Source organism: Acomys minous (assembly GCF_964271855.1).
Source record: "Acomys minous genome assembly, chromosome: 15".
Classification (NCBI taxonomy): Eukaryota; Metazoa; Chordata; class Mammalia; order Rodentia; family Muridae; genus Acomys; species Acomys minous.
This window is the reverse complement of record NC_140497.1, coordinates 15989518-16004791: the sequence shown is the minus strand read 5'-3', so window position 1 is coordinate 16004791 and position 15274 is coordinate 15989518. Positions and strand designations below refer to the sequence as shown.

Genomic DNA, 15274 nt, shown 5'->3' with positions numbered 1-15274 from the left:
CTATCATTTGTGGCTGTCGTTCTGTTTTCTTGACGCCACAAGGTGGATAGAAAACATCTATCTAGTAGAAGTTTCTGGGAGCCTTCACTGTACAGTTGAGCAGTGATGTGCTCAGGCAATGAGGAGGCCCGAGGGAGGTGGGAATAAGCAGGAAAGAATGAAAAACGAGGGCTGGAGAGATGGCTCAGAGGTTAAGAGCACCGGCTGCTCTTCCAAAGGTCCTGAGTTCACTTCCCAGCAACCACATGGTGGCTCACAACCATTTGTAATGAGATCTGGTTCCTTCTTGTGGTAGACAGGCACACATGGGGGCAGAATACTGTATAAATAATAAATAAATCTTTAAAAAAGAAAAAAGGATAATAACAAAGGAAGGAATATTGAGGGTCTCAAGGTTGCCAAATGAATGGCAGTTGGGGGGTGGGGTTGGTGGCGTGGTAAGCACAGCCATCCCATCATTGTCTCAAGCCCCTCTATCAGTGGTCCAACGAATTGTTAGCCCTCACTAGGAGCCAATGCTGAGGCATTTCTGTCTCCAGGGAGGCTCTGAACATGGGCTCCAGGGAGACAGAGCCACTTCCTGCTTCGTCACATTTTCACATCGCATTCTCAACACATAAAATGGTTGCTGGTCTGTAACAGGAACTCAATAAGTGTTGGGTCTATGGATGAGGCAGTGAATTCGTTGTCTTCTCTGCAATGGCTTCTTGACTTCAGACTTACGCTAGAGGGATAAACTAACCCCCTTTTCCCAACTTCAGACTGGCTCTCTCTCTTTTTTTCTGTTTCTTCCAAATATCACTGACAAGTTCAGAAATCACTCTTAAATTTTGTGGTCAGCTCACCTAAAGATGTATTGATGATGATGGTGGTGGTGGTGGTGGTGATGGTGATGATAATTCAGAGGTAAGCTTTTGACTAAGGAAATGCTCAGAAGGAGGAACAGGTTGAAAATGAGGCCAAAGTCACAGACCTGATCTTAAGCAAGTGTTGTTCAGTTTCCCAGGCATAGAGAAGACAAGATTGTGCTGGTCCAACAGGCATTAGGCTCCCAGCTAAACACACTGGCAAGCCTGGCCTTCGAGTGTCTCACGGGTGGCAGATGAGTAGCTCTGTGACTGCCAATAGCACATTGAGGCCACTGGTAATGTCACTGTGGTGAACTGATGAGAAAATCCCCACTTTTAAAGATGAGAGAAAGGGTGAATTGCTGTGGTCTGCCTCTTCTGAATATGCAAGTGATTTAACACCACGGGCAGTTTCTTGATCTTCTAAATGGCCTTCGTGGGTATTGTCACCACACACGCCCTAACTTCATGGGTTCTTTTCTTTCTAAAAAAAAATAATAATAATTTATTTATTTATTTTTATTTTATGTGCATTGGTGTTTTGTCTGCATGTATATCTATGAGAGGGCAGATCTTGGAGTTAGAGACAGTTGTGAGCTGCCATGTGGGTGCTGGGAAATTGAACCTTGGTCCTTTGGAAGAGCAGCAGCCAGTGCTCCTGACCGCTGAGCCATCTCTCCAGCCCCCACTTCATGGGTTCTTGTGATGCATAAATTCTGACCCAGTTGCCTTCTCTCTCCTCTCGTGTTGCTTTTACAGTTATCAACGCCCTGTCTCAGAGATATTTTCTTCAAGCCAATGACCAGAAAGATCTGAAGGACTGGGTAGAAGCCTTGAACCAAGCCAGCAAGATCACTGTATGTATACTTTCTGTGGTGTGTTCCAGCTTTTGACCTCAATGGGGAAGGCACAGAACCTAGAAGGCAGCAGCAGGTCCTTGCACCAGAGCCTGTGCAGACCTGGCTCTCTCTAATGTCCTTTTGTCCACTGGCGGACAACTAGGTGTTACTGTGAGCGTTTGAGTTTGAATCGATTTCAAGGGGAAGTTTATGGAGTGTCCCCTTTGTGCTTCCTGGGAGGGCTCCTATCAGCCGTGGTCCGGGTAATTGGGATGCTGATTCAGTGTTGTAGTGATGGAAAAACGATTGCTGACAATGAGGAGAACAAGGTGGCGGAGCTTATGAGAAGGAACTTAGATCTATTTTTTCCTAGCTTGGGGGATATTCTTCTTAGTTTAGTCTGGAAAAGTCCTCTGTATAAAAGCTTTGCTAACTTGGAAACTTGTTCATGGTTTGTGTGAAGTACTCTTCTTTTCCTGGACTTGGCTAATGAAGAATTTATTTCCTATTCCCTAGAAATCTTTTTTTTTTTTAAGTGAAAAGAAGAGTTAGAAGGGAGGAAAAATATATTAGCTTTCCAGCACTGTGACAACATGCCTGAAATAATCAAGTTATAAGAAGGGAGGGTTAATTACACATCATTAGTTTTTTTTTTCTTCTTGTAGTTCATGGGGGTTTATCCCTGCTGCTTTGAGCCTGTGGTGAGGCACAAGATCAAGGTGGGGCATGTGATGTGGGAAACCTGCTCATCCCCCAGTGGTTGGGAAGTGAAGAATAAAGCAAGAAGGAGCCGGGCCAATATCCCTATAAAGGGCACATGCCCAGTGACCTAACTCTCCCCACTCTGCCCATCTCTGGAAAGTTCCACTGTTTCCCAATAGTGCCACAGGCTGGGGACCAAGCCTCTAACATGGAGAGCACTTAGTAACTATAGCAAAAAGTGCTTTGGAGGAAAAAAAGAACCACGGTGAAATAAAACTCACTAAGACAGGTGGAGTCCAGTCTACCACGGTATAGAACAGTCAGAAATGCTGGTCTTTTCATAACTTTGAATAAAAAATGCTCATCTCTGGGGCAAATTGTTCTTCCAGAAACTTCAGGTTTCCCATGAATGTTAGGAGATGAGGTCTATATATCTACCCAGCACCTGCATTGCTGAACCCAAGCAGGGTAAAATTTAGCCATGTAAGTGTGCCAGCCACTGACTATTCTGGTAAACCTTGATAAACCTGCACATAGAGATGATGAGGTAAGGCTGGTGGACCTACCTTGCTGTGTGCTGTCTCTGTGAGGTAGTATGGCAGGCTACCTCAGACACCCACAGGAAATTAGTGAGGGTAGACTGAGGAGGTAGTGAGAGTTAGCATCCTAGGAGTGGAGGACACACTTTGGAGGTTTGTGTTTACCTTATGTATAAAATTGAGACAATCATGCCTGAGCTAAGAGGGCGCAGTGCGTAGCTGAATCTCTCCTTGCTACTGATTGGGCCATGATGTGGACCGCCTACATGTCAGGCCACCTGACAGAGAGGAGAACGGTGGATTTCTGGATTTAGAGAGGCAGTGGCAGGGGACATATGTATGTATGTATATATGTATATATGTATATATTCTACCATATCCTGCACATTTTTCTGACTTCTAGATTTGCTGAGGATGTTTTGTTCAGTCTTAAATACTTTGTTTTTTGCTTTCTAACAAGAGTTAGCTCTTCCTCTAGGTATGCAATTAGTTTGATATGTGTGTGTTATTTGTATGTGTATATTTGTTATGTATATGTATATTATGCATATGTGTGTGTGCACATATATGTATATACGTATATGTAGGCATCTATGTATGTGTTTGTTATGTGTATGTGTGTGTTGTCTGTGTGTTATGCATATGTGTGTATATGTGTGTATGCCTATATAGGTGTGTGTGTATATATGTGTGTGTATCTGCATGTGTGTGTATCTATGTGTGTGTATGTATGTGCATGTGTATGTCTATGCATGAATGTGTCTGTGTTATGTGTATGTATGCATGTATGTGTGTTTTTGTGTGTATGTGTGTGTATCTGTATATCTGTGTATGTGTGTGTGTCTATATGTGTGTATGGATGCATCTATGCATGTGTGTGTATGGGAGGTTACTGGCTGAGTTCCTAATATTTGGGTATAGATATCCATGAAGGAGCTGGGAGGAGAAGAGAGCACCTTTACCATAGTTTAGTAAGTTAGTTTTTCTTTTCTCCCACATCCTGTCTGTGGTTCTGCTCTCCTCCTAAACTTTCCATTTCTTGCTGACCATATGCCTGTTCTTCCTAGGTACCCAAGGCTGGGTCCCTACCCTTGGCTACGGAAGTTCTCAAAAACTTAGCAGCTCCTCCCACCCTGGAGAAGAAGCCGCAAGTGGCCTATAAGACTGAGATCATTGGGGGAGTGGTGGTGCACACACCCATCAGCCAGGTGCTATTGTGTGGGCAGCTGGGGGCAGTAAAGACATGTCTACTGTGCTGGGAGGGCCAGCAGCCCATAGGAACGGGATTGGGGGTGGGGAGCTAGTGAAGAGGGTGCCCAGGAAAATACAGTGCAGGGTGGATGTGGTCAGCGGCAATGTAGAAGTTGAGGCCATGACATCTTCAGGATGTGTGGCCTGTGTGTTTCTGCTTAAGATGCGCAAGCAATGAACACTTCTTAGACTTAAAGGACCTGGGGGCAAGGCGGGCAGTGAGGCCAGACACAAGTCTGCAGTCCCTCTTTCCACTTGGGTGCTTGTGCCTTCTTCTGTTCTGTGTCGTCGGTCTCCTCTTCTGGGTCTCTGTAGCCAGTTTCTTTGTGAAAGCACCCAGCGGAGCAGTGCTGGGATGGGAGCTAAGTCAGTCCTTATTTCTTTAGCTGATGTTTATATCAACAAGGCTCAAGGTGGTGGTGGGAAGGCTGGGAGGAGCCGGGGCTGCACAGAGGAGTGACTGGGCTACTACTAACAGTGCCTCTGTTTCCTTGCAGAATGGCGGGGACGGGCAGGAGGGGGGTGAGCTGGGGTCTCATGCCTTCCTGCGAAGGTCTCAGAGCTACATCCCCTCATCGGGCTGCCGTCCCCCCACGGGGCCTCCCCTCATTAAGAGTGGCTACTGTGTGAAGCAAGGGAACGTGGTGAGTGCCTGCTACTCTGGGGCTCTAATGACTCCTGGGTGCCAGTGGGCATGGGTGTAGCAGAGGAGGACAGGAGGAGGAGTTGTACCCCTTTATGCTAACTGCTACTGGGAACTAGCCAGTAGTGCCCCCCCTCCCCGAAAAGGAGCCCCTGATATGAAGAAGCCTCACAGCACTTGAACTGATGGGGACGATTTCCCTCCTCCCATTTCCCCACTCCTAAGAAGATGGGCCGATGTAGTCAATGTAGTTTCCTTAGGGTTTCTATTGTTGCAGTAAACCACCAGGACCAAAAAGCAAGTCGGGGAGGAAAGAGTTTATTTGGCTTATACTTCCAGATCTCGTTCCGTCACTGAGGGAAGCCGAGAACTCAAACAGGGCAGGAACCTAGAGGCAGCAGCCGATGGACGCAGAGGCCATGGAGGGGTGCTGTTTACTGGCTTGCTCCCCATGGTTTGCTCAGCCTGCTTTCTTAGAGAACCCCGGACCACCAGCTCATGGATGGCCCCACCCACAATGGGCTGGGCCCTCCCCCATCAACCACTAATTAAGAAAATGTCCTGCAGGCTTGCTTACAGTCTCTTTCTATTGAAGGCATTTTCTCAGCTGGCACAGTAGTAACTTCTGGTGGCAGCAGAGAGTGACAGCCAGGGGCTTCTCAGGTGTGAGAGTTAGGTGCTTGGTCTCTGGGAAGATGGGGTTCAGATGAAGGCCAGGGCCTTTCACAGGCCCCACACTTCCCGCTATTCCTGTTATTTGTCCCTGGTAAAGATAGGAAGCTGGCTTCCGTTGTGCTGGGTCCCTGGGCATTTATTGTGACAGTGCCAGTCCTGGTGGTGGAGATCTATCCGTGATGTTTGGCTCTTTATTTTGCATTTCAGCGGAAGAGTTGGAAACGGCGCTTCTTTGTCCTCGATGACTTTACCATCTGCTACTTCAAGTGCGAGCAGGTACGTAGTAGGTACGTGGTCCTCCTGAGAGGTCTCAGAAATGGAGAGCGTGCATGGGTGGAAGCCAGGCTCCCGCAGACTTCCAAGACACTCCCCCTTGTCTTGTCTCTGTCTGCTGCCGGCCTCCATGCAGTGAGCTGCCGTGGGAGTGGAGCCACAGGGCAGCTGCTGCATAGATTTTTCTTCACCCCCTAGTGATGATTTTGAAATCGGGTTGTTTTTAGCTAATACTCAGAGAGGGGTGTTGGTGAACTGGTGTGGGTCACACTGGGCATGCGCATAGCCTCACTCGCCCATCTTCCGTTCTTCCCACCAGGATAGAGAGCCCCTACGCACTATACTGCTCAAGGATGTTCTCAAGACCCACGAGTGTCTGGTCAAGTCTGGGTAACTGCCTCTTCTTATTCATTTTAAGCAGAGCCTCTGTTCATCCCCCTTTAAATCCCCATTTGTTCATCTTTCTGAGGCTCTGTTGAAGAGTCTTCACTATAGAGCACTGGTTCTCAACCTGTGGGTCAAGACCCCCTGGGGGGTCCTATTGGCCCTTTCACAGGGATGGCCTGAGACACAGATATTTACATTCCAGTTGGTAACAGTAGCAAAATAACAGTTACAAAGTAGCGATCAAAATAGTCTTATGGTGGAGGTGGGTGGGTCACCACAATGTAAGGAACTGTATTAGAGGGTCGCAGCATGAGGAAGGCTGAGGACCACTGACTTAGTGCATCCTAACTGATGGACCGTTGCGAACACACTGGACAAACTGCCCTCTTCCCTACTCTTCCTCCCAAGACAAGCCTATGTGGAAACTTCTGGTGGCAGCAGAGAGTAGGTGTCTCTCAAGCTGTACGGTCAGGTCCTTGGTCCCAAGGACAGTGGGGCTCAGATGGAGGCCTAGGCTTCACACTGGCTTCACACTTGCTATTGTCTGAACGTCCTAGGCCTTTCCTCCTCTGTTCTTGATGTCCCATTAACAGGCGGTGGGTGATTCACAGCATCCCTATGTTACTACCACTTGGCAGGCAGAACAAGTTATGTTTAATTTGTTCCTCTTTCCACTAGGAAAGATGCCTTCTGAGAGCATGGGATGATTCAGGGCTTGACAACAGAGTGTCCCATCCGCATCCCCAAAGGCAGCCGCTTGTGAGAGTGACCCTTAATAGACTCCAGGCCTATCATTTTGGCCATGAGTCTGAAGTCTGTCCAGACCATGTATTTGCATCTCTCCTTCCTGTAGGTCATAAAGGGATGGCATTTTGCTCTCCTGCAAAAGCATGGCACAGCCCTACATAAACACATATACTGTGTGACCCCAGGGAAGCAGGGGAAAATGCCATACTAAGTGTTTCAAATAGCAGTTGTAGGGTATAGAACAAGGTTGCCCCCACCCCCGGGGGGGATAATGTGTAATTCATGAAAGTACCTATAGATAGAGATTACCCCAAGTATGGCTCCAGAGAGCGTGACTGGGCCATGAGAGATGCCCAATTGCTCCTGACCCTGGAGAGCCTGTGTAGATACGAGGCTACGTGGACACACTAGGGCAGCTTGGAGAGGTAGGGTAGGGTTCAGTCTGCATCTTGAAAACTGGCCCTACCTCTACCTCTGCATGAGTCACACTGAACTTGAGTCAGGGAGGTGAAGTCCACAGGGAAGGTTGTGGCTTCGTGGCCTCAGCTCTTGTTAGGTGGGGTAGCCTCTCTGAGACATTTGGGGGAATTCAGGACAGCTGCAAGTAATGGTTGCTGTTGACTTGGATGGAACTGAGAGCCTGGGCAGTGGGTTGCTTGATTTCACCTGCTCAGTGGACCGTGGGGGCTTAACTGCATTTGCATGAATAATCTAAAAGGTTAAAACATTTCACCCTATGTTAGGGTTTCTATTGCTGCTTAAAAACACCATGACCAAAAAGCAAGTTGGGGAAGAAAGGGTCATCTGGCTTGTACTTTGCATGTCACTGTTCACCACTGAAGGGAGTCAGGGCAGGAACTCAGACCAGGAGTCTGGAGGTAGGAGCTCAGGCAGAGCCCATGGAGCAGTTCTGCTCACTGGGTTATTTATCTTGGCTTGCTCAGGCTATTTTCTTACACAACCTAGCACCACCTGCCCCTGGGTGGCAGCACCACAATGGGTTGGGCTCTCCCGCATCAATCACTAATTAATAAAATGCCTTACAGGCTTGCCTACAGTCCAGTCTTAAGGAGGCATTTTCTCAATTGAGGTGCCCTCCTGTCAGATGACTTTAGCTTGTGTCAAGTTGACAGAAGACTATTCAGCACAAGCCGGACCAGAGCTGTCCCTACTTAGAAGCTCAGGGAGTAGGGATAATAGTTGGCAGGATGTATTTCAAGTGGTCTGTGTTGTTGGAGCTGCCTTGGATGGCTTTATGGACCAGCTCAATAAGCATCTTTTTGTTTTCATTCCACACTCAAGGACTGACATTTATAGTACATGTCCCAAAGACATTTTCTCTCAATGGTGTTTGGGTCAGGTCTGTGTACCCTATCTAGTCTTAAATGCATTCTTCTTCCACCTGGAGGGCACATCACTGGCCATGTCACTTCTGTGTTGTCATTTTAGAAGACATTTCTGCCTGGGACCAGCCCTTCCTGGCCCAAGGCTCTCTCTCTCTGTTAGCACGGAATGTCGTCTTACCTGCATCTGGTCTTACCTCCTCAGATGCTTTTCCTGGTAGCAATTAGGTCTTTACTCCTCATATGGTCCCCGTAGCGACTGGATGCACACAGCAGGCCTTGAAGATAGAAAACGACTTCAGCCAATTCCAGTTTGCGTCAGCACCACTTCTTGCCTTCTGCTTTGCAGGAGTCAGGATTTCTCTTCCCAAACCCACACCCAGTTTGAAGCTTGTTCTTCTTTTCGAGACTATAACTTGGTTACAGCACTTCTCCCTTCCCCTTCCCCCTCAGTCCCTCCCACATTCCCTTTCCACGATGGACCGCCATCGAATTCCTGGTCTCTCTGTGATCTTCCCCCTCCCTACGAAGCTTAGTATTTTTTGTTTGTTTGTTTGTTTGATGTTGAGCTACACCCTAGCCCCAGGAACAGATCAGATTTTTTTTTCCCCAATGAAGGAAACTAGTTTTTAAATTTATTTTACCCAAGCATACAAAGGAATAGGCTTCATTATGCCGTTTTCAAACGTACTTGGGTTTTGTTGCTCCTCACCCCCTGCCCTTCTTTCCTCCCTTCCCCGTGCTGGTCCCTTCACCCACAGCCATTCCCGCTCAGCACCCCCTCTTACAGCCTCTCTGGTGCCCTTTTCTTAATGCTGTCTGCACATTATTTGCTTATTGACTTATTATTTGTATGTGTGGATGCATGCACACATGTGCGCGTGTGAGGCCGGAGGACAACTTGTGGGCAGTGGTTCCCTCCTTCTGCCGTGTCAGACTTGGTGGTAGTTACCACGTTCCTTTGTCCACTTTATCAGCTCGACAGCCCTCGTGGTCCTTTCTACTTTCATGACCTGTCACTTACTCTCACCTATCTATTGACATGTGTGGAAAAACTGAAGCCTGGAGTCCACGTGTGAGAGAAAACAGACTCAGTTACTTTGCTTAATACAGTACTTTCCAGTTCTGTCTATTCTTTCTGTGAATTTCATGATTTTTTTTCTTTTTAAAATTATTTCTATTTATTATTGCAGTTACTTATTTATTTTTTGTTTTTGGAGACAGGGCTTCTCTGTGTAGCCTTGGCTGTCTTGAAACTCATTCTGTAGACCAGGCTGGCTTTGAACTCAGTGATCTGCCTGCCTCTGCCTTCCGAGTGCTGGGATTAAAGGCGTGCGCCACCACCGTCTGGCGTTTTTTATTATTTATGTATATGCAGACTATCTGTGTGAATGTGTTCTGCATATGTGCAGGCACCTACCTTCGGAGGCCAGAGGAGCATGTCAGAGCCCCTGGGACTGGAGTTACAGGAGGTTGTGGACCCCCTTATATGGGTGCTGGGAACTGAATTCAGGTCCTCTGGGAGAGCAGGAAGTACTCTTAAATGCCGAGTTATCTATCCAGCCCCTTTATTTTTCTTTACACTAAACAAATCCCTGTTGTGTCTGTACATCATTCGTCTGCTGATGGACGTCAAGGTGGATGTCCTTGCAATTGTGAGAAGAGCAGTAATCGGCCAGGGATGCATAGGCGTCTCCATGGTAGGATGCAGACTCCTTGAGGAATATGTCAGGAGTAGTATACTTGGGCCATATGGTAGGGTTTTTTTTCTTTTTCTTTTTTCTTTTTTTCTTTTTTTTTTTTTTTTTTTTGGTTTTTTGAGACAGGGTTTCTCTGTGTAGCCTTGGCTGTCCTGGACTCGCTTTGTAGACCAGGCTGGCCTCGAACTCACAGAGATCCACCTGCCTCTGCCTCCCGAGTGCTGGGATTAAAGGTGTGCGCCACTACGCCCGGCTCATATGGTAGTTTTATTTGTTTTTTCTTGAGGAAACTTCAGACTGATTTCCATAGTGACTGCTCCAGTTTGCACCCCTCCCATTAGGGAGTGAGGGCTCCTCTCCCGTCCCCCCCCCCCTCCCCATCTTTGCTAGCACTTGTTATCCTTTTTGCTGTGTGTCATTCTGACTGGGGTGAGATGAAACCTCAAAAATAATTTGAATTTGTGTTTCTCCGAAGGCTAAGGATGTTGAGCGGTTTCCCGGGATGCAAATCTTAAAATTGGCTACTCTCAATTTCTGTTTCTTCTCTTAGCTCCTTGTCCCCTGGGCCAGCGCGGGGTGGGGGTGGGGTGAGGCCAAGAGCAGGAACTCAGAGCTGTGGGTGGGGCTGCTGCCTGTGGGGAGGCGTGATATAGAAATGGCGTTAGCTCCCTTAGAGGAGGCATGTCTGGACTCAACGGGTTCATGTCTGTGGACAGACACAGCATTTACAGTCTCCCACTTCCTTATCTACAGGGTGGAGAATGTCTTGAGTTGCATTAGTAGGTGATTGGGAAAACCGTAGGAAATAATGGGGGAGGGGAAGCACCCACAATGCCTAGTATAATCCTGTCTCTCTCTCTTTCTCTCCCTGCCTAGTGATCTCTTAATGAGGGACAACCTGTTTGAGATCATAACTGCCTCCAGGACATTCTACGTACAGGTAAATGCTCACCTCAAGACCAGGGTTCCATCTCTGTGACCATGGGTGGATGCCCCCCACCCTTACCCCATCCGTTGCTTTCTCTTCTCTTTTGCTTCTCTCTCAGTGGCCAATTTAGTCCCTTAGTCAGTCAGTGTCCCCTTCCCTTCTAAGGGGGAATGCTAGCCAGAAGTTTCCCTACTCAAGAATGCCTACCAGCAGGGTCAATCAACCGTGCCTCTGTAGCAGCTGCAGTCGGCTGCAGGACTCCAGCTAAGCAGAAAAAAAGGAGAACTGCTTGGCGGTTTCGCTTCTGCTCTGGAGGGTATTTATAAGTCCTGCCTATGTATGGACATTACTGTGTGCAGAAAGACAGAAGCACAGAGGGCCCTGTGCGGGCACAGGTGCACAGGCAGCTGCACAGAGAAAGCCATTGTTTTGGGGCTCTGTCAGTTCACTTACCAGGAGCTCCCCAGCCCCCAGATCTGGAGCGCTCCCAATCCCTATGAAGTCACAGCAGCTAGCTAGGCGGATTTCCAAGCAGGGAGAAGAAATCCAGGGCCAAGTCCTCAGCCTGGGCTGCCCAGGAGCACACAGAATGATTATGCTGAGCGAGGCTGATGTGGGATTCTGAGCATTAAAATGCACCGTCTTTCCAAGCAGAGTTTTGGAGGCATCGCACTGCCTTCTCTTTTCCCCCACCAAATCCCTCCCACAAGAGCATGAGGCCTCTCTCCCATTTTTATTTTTGAGAAGTAGGTCTTGTGTCTTTGTTGCTTTTCGCTTTACACCAGCAGCCGTGTCGGTGGGCTTGGGCTGTACTCACCAGGATGCGCACACTGTCCAGGAGGAGATGGCAGAGGGGAGGCTGCAGAGCGGACTGGAACATGGAGAGCACCATCTTGCTTTTAAATCTAGTTTCCTCCAGTGCCCCTGTCATTTAGATGCAAGGCCTAACCTGTACTTGAATGCAAGCGTCTGGCTCTTGAAGTCGGTATTTGTGGAGTATGGTCAAGGGGTCTAGGCATGGTCTGAGGTTGGGGTCACGGAGTTAAACAGAGCTAATCTTGAGGCTAAGTAATCAGGCAGCTGAAACCACACATTTGGCACATGGGGTACAGTGAGGTCTGCTGGGTGGTGTAGTTACCCTGTGTAATACTGCAATGGTGGAGAAATGGCCTAGATCTTCACAAAGACTAGCCCTCAGCACACACAAGGTGAACTAACTCCAAGGAGACCAGAAAATCCCCTCATGAGTGGCGGGAGGGGAAGAATCCATATGCACCCGGAGTAAAACAAGCTACCCGATGAGGGAATTGACAAAGCAAAACCAGGGGACTGGAGAGATGGCTCTGTGGTTAAGAGCACTGACTGCTCTTCCACAGGTCCTGAGTTCAGTTCCGGGCAAGCACATGGTGGCTCACAACCATCTATAATGAGATCTAATGCCCTCTTCGGCAGGTGTACATGCAGGCGGAGCACTGCCTAAATAATAATAATAATAATAATAATAATAATAATAATAATAATAATAATAATAATTTAAAAGAAAGAAAAAACAAAACCACTGGAGCCACCATTAGAGTGGGAACTGTCTGTTGTGGTCCCAAGGGGAGAAAAGAAGCAGAAAGGGGTGACCAAAGGACTCATGGGGTGAGGGGCCAAGCAAGAGGACAGCCCATGACAAAAGCCCGGGGAAGAAGAATAGAGCTACAAGGGAGGCTGCACAGATATGGGTGGAGTCCAGGTAAGACGAGAGCAATAAGAAACAATATAAAGCAAAAAAAAAAAAAGCACTAATAACAGCTTATTTATTATTCAGAGCCTCGTTTTTCCCTATGTGTAAAGTGGAGATGAAAAACTCAAGCCTGGCCCTTCTAACAGCCTTGAAGGCTGCTTGATCCCAGGGATCAAATGTTCAAACACATGCGCCTATGGGGGACATTTCTCATTCAAACCATGACACAGGGGTTAGCACTGCATCTGTGGAACGTCCAAGGTACGCCTTGTGCCGAGCTTTGCCTAGATGGTGTTTGGCATGTTAATGACTACATAATGCTTGTCCGGGTGACTGATGCTCAGAGGGTAGTGATGTGGGAGGCAGGAGGCTCAATCGAAAATGTTCAGAAGACCTTGCATCATCTAACGGGACCGGCATTTCCCGGAGTCCTGACCATTTCTCTACTCCTTCCCTTCTGCTCCTTAAATTCCCAAGAATGAAGGACAGTGAGTGCATTAAATGGGTGAAGGTCGAATCCATGTGCAGCACACGGATCAAAGAGAACGGCGCGTTGGAGCAGGATGGGTGAAAAGCCAGCGAACGCATTTGTTGATTCTCTTAGAAGCTACAACTATACACTTATGACCAATTAACAAACCGTCTTATGAAAGTAACTGTTCTTCTAAAAATAGCAAGAATCGTATTGTTTTCTGTTTCTGTGAATCTCTTTAATGGCTGGCTCACAGACGACAACAGAAATTTCATTCTGGCTTCAGCATGCTGTCTGTGTCCTTGCGTTCCTTTGAGGAATTTGAAAATCTGGCCTTATCCAAAGAAGTATTTGGACAAAATGATTTTTGATGGCCTTTTTTTTTTTTTCCTTTTTTCTCTGAGACAGGGTTTCTCTGTGTAACAGCCCTGGCTGTCCTGGAACTTGATCAGTAGACCAGACTGGCCTTGAACTCACAGAGATCTGCCTGCCTCTACCTTCCAAGTGCTGGGATTAAAGGTGCACACCACTGCACCCAGCTCGAAAGGATTATTTTATTATGTCCTTTCAGATAATTTCAATTATTTCTTTTTTGTTCCTTACCAGAACTTGAAGAATAATGATTTCTTCATATTTAGGTGCAGTGTGGAATCTGGAGCCTTATCAATACATATTCGTGGCTAAGATCCACTGACTACCATTTGAGTAGATGCCTTTAACTATACCTTATACTCATCGTTTGGAAAATACCACTTCACCAAGCTGTGCAGATCCATGAGATGTTGGAATATGTTATTATCTAACTTTGTTTTTTCCAAGACAGGGTTTCTCTGTGTAGCCTTGGCTATCCTGGAATCACTTTGTAGACCAGGCTGGCCTTGAACTCACAGAGATCCACCTGCCTCTGCATCCCGGGTGCTGGGATTAAAGGCATGCACCAACACACCTGGCTTATGTAACATTTCTAAAGTCACATTTATTCATATCATCAGCAAAGTCTTTGAGTATGGAAGGATGTTGAGCTCATGAACAGGGGTGAGTTTTTCTAGAACTCTGTTTTGCTTAAAGAGCTCAATATTGATTGTTAGCAAAAAGAAACGTTTCCTCAACACCACTGACTCATTTTTATATGAAGTCTGCAAAACACCTGCATCTAAACAAGTTACATTCACAGTTTCTATGTCAGTCTTTTTTTTTTTTTTTTTAAGAAAATAACCACAGGCTGTAGAGATGGCTCAGAGGTTAAGGGCACTGGCTGCTCTTCCAGAGGCACTGAGTTCAATTCCCAGCAACCACATGGTGGCTCACAACCATCTATAATGTGATCTGGTGCCCTCTTCTGGTGTGCAGGTGTACATGAAGTCAGAGCACTGAATACATAATAAATAAATAACTTTTAAAAAATAAAGAAAAATAACCACATCACATGGGGAAGGTGGTAGAACTCTGTTCCACACACAGTTTGTTCTGCAAGGCCAGAGGTTTGATCCACTGTGCTCAAGTGACTTTCTGACCTGCTCCCTTGGTCATGTGTAGTAGGTCTACATGAGCCTTCTGTTCATCCTTAGGAATTAGGAGTGTGAAGTCAGAAAGCAGGGTGGGGCAGAGAAAAGAGCTCTGTGGGCAGAGAAGGGGCGTGGCTGGAGTAGATGACGTGGGTATTAGATGCTTTGGCTTAGGTTCCACCTGCACTTTGTGGTCTCTGACAGTGTAGCACTCTTCACAACGCAGGAAAAGCAGCTGTTGTTGTTCAGGGGCACTGGTGACCAGTAGCTAGCTGGCGGTATATTACTTAATTCCCCGTAATTGGTGCCTCATCTCCCGTCTGTTCATGAGGAGATAGAAACTTCAAAGGTAGATGATCCATTCAGGACCATGAGCCCAGTAGTTATGGAACCAATTGAGAGGAACTTACTCAAGTAAGACTTGCTTGTGTTCAGAATGGCCAGGCCCAGAACCTAAACCAGAACCTAATGCTACAACCCTTTAATACAGTTTCTCATGTTGTGGTGACCCCCAACCATAAAGCTATTTTGTTGCTGCTTCATAACTGTAATTTTGCTAATGTTATGAATCGCAATGTCAGTATCTGATATGTAGGATATCTGATATGTGATCCCCCCAAAGTGGTGGTGACCCATAGGTTAAAAACTGCTATGTAAAGCTTGGCATGGTGGTGCACGCCTGTAATCCCAGGA

At 47.0% G+C, this 15274-nt stretch overlaps 1 protein-coding gene across 6 annotated transcripts in view; it reads left to right on the top strand.

Moving 5' to 3' along the window:
* The window catches only part of PLEKHA2 (pleckstrin homology domain containing A2), a 58424-nt gene that overhangs the window by 34705 nt on the left and 8445 nt on the right, over positions 1-15274 (top strand). For all 6 annotated transcript variants that reach the window (XM_084760330.1, XM_084760331.1, XM_084760333.1 and 3 more), the window contains 6 exons: positions 1608-1705; positions 3996-4136; positions 4677-4823; positions 5705-5773; positions 6090-6160; positions 10824-10887. In XM_084760330.1, the coding sequence (XP_084616456.1) occupies positions 1608-1705; positions 3996-4136; positions 4677-4823; positions 5705-5773; positions 6090-6160; positions 10824-10887 (590 nt within the window). The remainder of the gene's footprint in view (positions 1-1607; positions 1706-3995; positions 4137-4676; positions 4824-5704; positions 5774-6089; positions 6161-10823; positions 10888-15274) is intronic.